General features: G+C 55.2%; 1 protein-coding gene across 1 annotated transcript; it reads left to right on the forward strand.

The window, feature by feature from the left end:
• Window positions 1–4,231: 4,231 nt before the first annotated feature.
• On the forward strand, window positions 4,232–7,016 carry LOC147120755 (chondroitin-polymerizing factor, non-catalytic subunit-like). The gene is made up of 2 exons (XM_085984254.1): window positions 4,232–4,240; window positions 5,365–7,016. Exons 1-2 carry the CDS (start codon window positions 4,232–4,234, stop codon window positions 6,625–6,627), a joined length of 1,272 nt encoding a protein of 423 aa, XP_085840380.1. The 3' UTR covers window positions 6,628–7,016.
• Window positions 7,017–9,157: the final 2,141 nt, after the last annotated feature.

Consider the following 9,157-nt stretch of genomic DNA (forward strand, 5'->3'; position numbering starts at 1 on the left):
ACACACCCCACACACACACCCACACACACCCCACACACACACCCCACACACACACCCACACACACACCCCACACACACACCCCACACACACACCCCACACACACACCCCACACACACCCCACACACACCCCACACACACCCCACACACACACACCACACACACCCACACACACACCCACACACAATAATACAATACAATACAAATCGCTTTATTGGCATGATAAGGTACATCTTATGTTGCCAAAGCATCAAAATACATTTATGGTTGAACACATAAACGCGGTTCCATTCATACAGTGTTTAAACAGGTATATCCTTGAGTTTATAAATATATTTTCGCCTTGTTTATATATACTCTTGTCTTAGTTTACTGGTTGTCTCTCTGTTCATGGCAAGCTGTAACATAGTGTGCCGCCAGTGTTACACAGCTTCTCTCCTCCCCCAGTAGGAATGGGAGTTTTTGGTTGTCAGTCAGATTTCTGAATTCAGGGCATATTTGTGAGAATTTTTGATAGAAATTCTCTCTGATGCCCTGATATTTTCCACAGGCTGTGAGGAAGTGCATCTCTGTCTCAACTACTCCCTGACTGCAGTGAGAGCATATCCTGTCTTCTCTTGGCAGCCTGGTCTGCCTGTGTCTGCCTTTTTCGATCGCTAGGCTATGTTCGCTAAGTCTGTACCTTGTCAAGGTTCTTCTCAGTTTGTTATCCTTTACCATGGTCAGGTAATCAGCTATGTTGTATTGTCTGTTTAGGGCCAAGTAGCAATTGAGTTTGCTTTGGGTTTTGTTGTTTCTGCCCAATATGACAGATATTTTTCCTTTTGCTCAGCGACGATTGTGTTGGGTCGAATTCTTTGTGTTACCCTGTCACTGTCCTGGGGCTGGTTATTGTTAGTATTGTTATTAGTTACTTTATTGAGTCCCAGGACTAGTTGACTGAGGGTATTCTTCTTTATGGTCAGCTCTTGGCATTTCAGGGCGTCGTAGTGATAGCATTGGGGGTTGCTCATTTGTAGGTGATTCCAAAATTTGGTGGCTCTTTTTTGGATAGTGATTATTAATGGGTATTGGCCTAGTTCCGCCCTGCATGCGTTGTTTACTGTTTTCCTTTGAGTCCGGAGGATACTTTTACAGAATTCCGCATGTAGGATCTCAATTGGGTGTTTGTCCCATTTTGCAAAATCTTGTTGTGTTAGTGGTCCCCAGACCTCACTGCCATAGAGTGCAATTGGTTCAATTACTGATTTGAAAATTTTGAGCCAAATGCTAATTGGGATTTCTATTTGGATTGATTTTTTGATGGCATAGAAAGCCCTTCTTGCTTTCTCTTTCAGTTCACTCACAGCCAGTTTGAAGTTTCCCGTAGAACTGATTTTTAAGCCCAAGTATGTGTAGTGAGTGGTTTGTTCAATTTTGGTTGTTCCTACTGTGAAATTTATTGTGGGTCCATGTTGTTTGGATCTTTGCTGGAACACAAGGACTTTGGTTTTTTGGGGATTTATTGTCAGGGCCCAAGTCTGGCAGTACGACTCCAGCAGGTCCAGGTTCTGCTGTAGACCCTCCTTAGTTGGTGACAGCAGAACCAGGTCGTCGGCATAGAGGAGGAATTTAACCTTGGATTCATATAGGGTGAGGCCGGGTGCTGTAGATTGTTCAAGTAGTTTTGCCAATCCATTAATGTAAATATTAAAGAGTGTCGGTGAGATTGGCGAGCCCTGCGTCACCCCCCGCCCCTGTGGGAAGTATTTTGTTTGTTTGTCTCCAATTTTAACTGCACATTTATTGTTTGTATACATTGATTTAATTACATCATATGTTTTCCCTCCTACCCCGCTTTCGATAAGTTTCAGGAATAAACCGTCATGCCAGATGGAGTCGAAAGCCTTCTGGAAATCTACAAAGCATGCGTAGATTTTGCTTTTGTTATGGTGAACGTGTTTGTCAATTAGGGTCTGTAGGGTGAAGATATGATCGGATGTTCTATAGTTTGGCAGGAATCCAATTTGGCTTTTACTCAAGACACACACACCCCACACACACACCCCACACACACCCCACACACACACCCCACACACACACCCCACACACACACCCCACACACACACCCCACACACACACACCCCACACACACCCCACACACACACACCACACACACACCCCACACACACACCCCACACACACCCCACACACACACCCCACACACACCCCACACACACCCCACACACACACCCCACACACACACCCCACACACACGCCCCACACACACACCCCACACACACACGCCCCACACACGCCCCACACACACGCCCCACACACACGCCCCACACACACCCCACACACACACGCCCCACACACACACCCCACACACACCCCACACACACGCCCCACACACACACCCCACACACACCCCACACACACCCCACACACACACCCCACACACACACCCCACACACACACCCCACACACACCCCACACACACACCCCACACACACCCCACACACACACCCCACACACACACCCCACACACACACCCCACACACGCCCCACACACACGCCCCACACACACGCCCCACACACACGCCCCACACACACGCCCCACACACACGCCCCACACACACGCCCCACACACACACCCCAGACACACACCACACACACACCCCACACACACCCCACACACACCCCACACACACACACCCCACACACACACACCCCACACACACACACCCCACACACACCCCACACACACGCCCCACACACACGCCCCACACACACGCCCCACACACACGCCCCACACACACGCCCCACACACACGCCCCACACACACACCCCACACACACACCCCAGACACACACCACACACACACCCCACACACACACCCCACACACACCCCACACACACACACCCCACACACGCACCCCACACACGCCCCACACACACGCCCCACACACACGCCCCACACACACGCCCCACACACACGCCCCACACACACGCCCCACACACACACCCCACACACACGCCCCACACACACGCCCCACACACACCCCACACACACACCCCACACACACCCCACACACACCCCACACACACACACCCCACACACACCCCACACACACCCCACACACACGCCCCACACACACGCCCCACACACACGCCCCACACACACGCCCCACACACACGCCCCACACACACGCCCCACACACACGCCCCACACACACGCCCCACACACACGCCCCACACACACGCCCCACACACACACCCCACACACACACCCCAGACACACACCACACACACACCCCACACACACCCCACACACACACCCCACACACACCCCACACACACCCCACACACACACACCCCACACACACCCCACACACACCCCACACACACCCCACACACACACACCCCACACACACCCCACACACACCCCACACACACACCCCACACACACACCCCACACACACCCTCACACACGCCCCACACACACGCCCCACACACACGCCCCACACACACGCCCCACACACACGCCCCACACACACGCCCCACACACACGCCCCACACACACGCCCCACACACACGCCCCACACACACGCCCCACACACACGCCCCACACACACGCCCCACACACACACCCCACACACACACCCCACACACACACCCCACACACACCCCACACACACCCCACACACACCCCACACACACACACCCCACACACGCCCCACACACACGCCCCACACACACGCCCCACACACACGCCCCACACACACGCCCCACACACACGCCCCACACACACGCCCCACACACACGCCCCACACACACACCCCAGACACACCCACACCCCAGACACACCCCACACACACGCCCCACACACACGCCCCACACACACGCCCCACACACACGCCCCACACACACGCCCCACACACACGCCCCACACACACACCCCACACACACCCCACACACACACCCCACACACACACCCCACACACACACCCCAGACACACACCACACACACACCCCACACACACACCCCACACACACCCCACACACACACACCCCACACACACCCCACACACACCCCACACACACCCCACACACACACCCACCACACACACCCCACACACACACCCCACACACCCCACACACACACACCCCACACACACCCCACACACACAGACGGGAGTCGGGAGGTTGTTGTACAGCGGGTTTTAGTGCTCCCAGGTTAGAGAAGGGACGATGAGCCAGGCTTGTGACCCTGCTCAGTGTGCCGCGCCTCCTGCCGGGCAGTGAGCACGAGCGGCCGCTGGCTGAGAGGAGCTTTGAGATTTTCTGTGACGCACTCCGTGGGTGCACAAGCTGCTGACACTCACTGCTTAGGCTTGCCTGAGGTACTGGAGGGCAAACAGCACCCAGGGAACGTTACTGGAGCAAGAGACAGCTCCCTCAGGAGAAGAGGTGAGAGGGCAACATACGGATAACGTTCTTCACCCTGTGTATCACATCTCAGGAAGGATATATCGGCCTCGGAAGGGGGGCAGCGCAGATTCACCAGAATGATACCGGGGCTGAAAGGGTTAAATTACGAGGCCAGGTTGCACAGACTGGGCTTGTATTCCCTCGAGTTTAGAAGATTAAGGGGTGATCTGATCGAGGTGTTTAAGATGATTAAAGGAGTTGATGGGGTCGAGAGAGAGAAACTATTTCCTCTGGTGGGGGGAGTCCAGAACAAGGGGGCAGAACCTTAAAATTAGAGCCCGGCCGTTCAGGGGTGATGTCAGGAAGCACTTCACACAAAGTGGGGTGGAAATCTGGAACTCTCTCCCCCAAAAAGCTGTGGATACTGGGGGTCAATTGGAGCATTGAAGACTGAGATCGATAGATTTTTGTTGGGTAAGGGGATCGAGGGATACGGAGCAAAGGCGGGTAAATGGGGTTAAGATACAGATCAGTCATGATCTCATTGAATGGTGGAGCAGGCTCGAGGGGCTGAATGGCCTCCTCCTGTTCCTGTGTAACAGGCTCGAGGGGCTGAACGGCCTCCTCCTGTTCCTGTGTAACAGGCTCGAGGGGCTGAACGGCCGCCTCCTGTTCCTGTGTAACAGGCTCGAGGGGCTGAACGGCCGCCTCCTGTTCCTGTGTAACAGGCTCGAGGGGCTGAACGGCCGCCTCCTGTTCCTGTGTAACAGGCTCGAGGGGCTGAACGGCCTCCTCCTGTTCCAGTGTAACAGGCTCGAGGGGCTGAACGGCCTCCTCCTGTTCCTGTGTAACAGGCTCGAGGGGCTGAACGGCCGCCTCCTGTTCCTGTGTAACAGGCTCGAGGGGCTGAATGGCCTCCAGTTCCTAACTCTCCTTTTTGCTCCTGATTTTAGGATGAAATCAGAAATGTCAGTGGCCTGACGACCGAGGGGGAGAAAGTGAGCAGCTGGCCCGTGGGGATTAACGCCCCGTTCCACCCGCGCACGCGGTTCGAGGTCCTGCGCTGGGACTATTTCACCGAGGACCAGGTCTTCTCCTGTGTGGACGGATCCCCGAAGTGTGAGCTGCTCGGGATTGACAAGAGCGACGTCAGCAACATTATCGAGACGGCGGTGGAGGAGCTGAACAAGAAGTACCAGCCCGTTCTTCACCTGCGCAAGGAGCAGCTACTCAACGGTTACCGCAGGTTCGACCCCACCCGCGGCATGGAGTACACGCTGGACCTGCGGCTGGAGGTGCTCACCCAGAAGGGGCACAGCCGCTCCATCACCAAGAGGGTCTACCTGGTGCGGCCGCTCAGCAGCGTGGAGATCATCCCCATGCCTTACGTGACCGAGGCCACCAGGGTCCACATCATTCTCCCACTGAGCATCCACGAGAGGGACCAGGCCACCCGTTTCATCGAGCTGTATTCTCTCAACGCACTGGAGAACAATGAGAACGCTATCCTCACCCTGCTCTTCATCTACGACCCGTTTGAGGCCCAGCAGGTAAATCAGAACGACATCTTCAGCAGCGTTAAGGCCAAGATCATGGAATGCGAGAGGAAGTACCCGGAAACGAAGATTCCCTGGATCAGCGTGAAGACTGACTCGCCGTCCCAGATCAAAATCATGGACATCATTTCCAAGAAACACCCGGTGGACACTTTGTTCTTCGTGGCCGGGATCAAGACGGAGGTCAACTTCGAGTTCCTCAACCGCTGCCGCATGAACACCATCAACCAATGGCAGGTCTTCTTCCCCATCCACTTCCAGGAGTACAACCCGCAAATCGCCCACCACAACCAACAGCTGCCGCTGACCATTGATCTGCTGAAGGATTCCGGCCACTTTGACCGCGACTTCTTCGACGCCGCCTGCTTCTACAACTCCGACTACATGGCGTCCCGGGGCAAGATGGCCTCCGACGTGCTGGACAACGAGGAGATCCTGGAGACGCTGGACCTGTACGAGATGTTTGTCCAGTACTCCGGCCTCCACGTCTTCCGGGCTGTCGAGCCCGCCCTGCGGCAGAAGTACGGGCAGAGGACGTGCAACCCGCGAGTGAGCGAGGAGATCTATCACCGTTGTGTGCAGAGTAACCTCCAGGCACTCGGCTCTCGCTCCCAGCTGGCAATGTTGCTGTTCGAGCAGGAGCAAGGGAACAGCACCTGAGGCCGCGGGCGGGCGAAGAACTTCCATCGTCCCTGGCCTACCTTACTCCACTCGCACCCCCGCCTCTCTTCCCCAACCCTCGCTCGGGTTGTGGGACACACTCCTTGCCAGACTGTGGCTGGCTCGATCCCGCTTTCTCCGACCAAACAGCAGAGTGGTCAGCAGGCCAAAGAGGATCAACGTCGGGTAACAAGACGGACAAAGCCTCTCCAACTCTGGGGGGCGAGGGAAGCAGACCGCCATCCCATAATTCCCTCCAACCTGCTCACCCATGGACCCCAGCACCCGCGCAGATTCTATTTTTATAATAAAGGACATCACGGTTTTAACTTTCCTTCCCGTCGCTCTGCCCAGCGGCGAGACTGCACATTAAACAGAGACACACTCGGGCCCTCTGATCTGGTGCTGTTTTATGAGTGGCGAGGGGTTAATCGGGGGAAGGGGTGGGGTGGGAGGAGGGGGATGGTGGAGGGGATGGGGTGGGGGAAGGGGTGGGGAGGGTGGATTGGAGGCAGGGGTGGGGGAATGGAGGGGATGTGAGGGGGTGGGAGTGGGTTGGGTGGAGGGGGAAAGGTGGGAGAGGGAGGAAGGGGTGGGGGTGGTGAGAGAAGGGGGGGAGGGGTTGGGGTGGGGAAGGGAGGGGGTGGGGACAAGGTGTGGGGCTGATGTGGGGAGGCTGGGGGTGGGGAGGAGGGTTTGGGGTGGACGGGGGGGTGGGGTGGTGAGGGGATGGGGGAGTGAAGTGGAGGGAGGGGAGGGGGGAGGGAGAGGGGGGGTGGACGGGGTGGGGGGAGGGGAGGGTGGATGGGGAGGGGGAGGGGGGGTGAGGAGGAGGTGGGGTGGAGAGGGGAGGGGGGGTGGGGAGGGGAGGGGGAGGGAGGAAGGGGAGGGGGAGGTGGGGTGAGGAGGGGGGTGGGGTGAGGAGGGGGTGAGGAGGAGGTGGGGTGGAGAGGGGAAGGTGGGGTGAGGAGGGGGGTGGGGTGGGGAGGGGGAGGTGGGGTGAGGAGGGGGGTGGGGTGGGGAGGGGGGGGAGCCTCCGCTGGGTTCATGGTGCCTTTTAGGAACCAGTTGTGTTGAATTATGCTCTGGGGGCGAAGCAGGAATGTTACAGTGAGCTCGACACGGAATACAAATCAAACACTTTTTAAAATATATTTTCTAATTGGTAACATTTTATTAAAGGGAGTGCAGGAACAGAAAGACATGTCTCAATGTCTCTTAATCTCTCTCAGTCTCCTGCTTCCTATCCTATCTCTGACCTCCCCTTTGTTCTTTCATCCCCTCCCCTTTTCCCAGCCCCCACTTGCTTTAAAATCTATCCCTTTTCCTGTTTTTTTTCCAGTTCTGACGAAGGGTCTTCGACCTGAAACGTTAACTCCATTTCTCTCTCCACCGATGCTGCCCTGACCTGCTGAGATTTTCCAGGGTTTTCTGTAGTTATTTTTATTATCCGAGGGACCGGGGGGTTTCTGTAGTTATTTTTATTATCCGAGGGACCGGGGGGTTTCTGTAGTTATTTTTATTATCCGAGGGACCGGGGGGTTTCTGTAGTTATTTTTATTATCCGAGGGACCGGGGGGTTTCTGTGGTTATTTTTATTATCCGAGGGACCGGGGGGTTTCTGTGGTTATTTTTATTATCCGAGGGACCGGGGGGTTTCTGTGGTTATTTTTATTATCCGAGGGACCGGGGGGTTTCTGTGGTTATTTTTATTATCCGAGGGACCGGGGGGTTTCTGTGGTTATTTTTATTATCCGAGGGACCGGGGGGTTTCTGTGGTTATTTTTATTATCCGAGGGACCGGGGGGTTTCTGTGGTTATTTTTATTATCCGAGGGACCGGGGGGTTTCTGTGGTTATTTTTATTATCCGAGGGACCGGGGGGTTTCTGTAATTATTTTTATTATCCGAGGGACCGGGGGGTTTCTGTAATTATTTTTATTATCCGAGGGACCGGGGGGTTTCTGTACACACATCTTTCAAGGTGGGAAGGCAAGTTGAGAAGTCTGTTAAAGAAGCACACGGAATCCAGGGCTTTCTAAACAGAGGACTGGAGTACAAACACAAGGAAATTCTGCTTTTACAAAACACTGGTTCGGCCCCAGCAGGAGTATTGTGTCCAATTCTGGGCACCACACTTTAGGAAGGATGTCGAGGCCTTGGAGAGGGTGTGGAGGAGATTTACGAGAATGGTTCCAGGGATGAGGGACTTCAGTTACGTGGAGAGACTGGAGAAGCTGCGATTGCTCTCCTAGTTGTGTTCTCTGTGGGTTAAATCTGCCCTTCGCCCCCTCATTCCAGTCCTGCGAATTGACCCTGAGGTTTGTCCCATGGTATGAACTGAATGTCGAAGACATTCTGACATGTTCTGTGCCCCTTGCTGTGAGGCGCCCTCCCTCTCCACCACACTGCCAGGGCAGTTGCTGCAAACCTCACACAACGCTCCACACACCAAACAAAGGCTTCTTGTCTTTGCAGGAGCCCCAGGCTCATGTGCTTTGGACTGGATTCCACTTTCTTACTCATTTTGT

This window comes from Somniosus microcephalus, chromosome 4 (assembly GCF_052327205.1).
Source record: "Somniosus microcephalus isolate GS21.2 chromosome 4, FLI_Smic_1.0, whole genome shotgun sequence".
In the NCBI taxonomy this organism is placed as follows: Eukaryota; Metazoa; Chordata; class Chondrichthyes; order Squaliformes; family Somniosidae; genus Somniosus; species Somniosus microcephalus.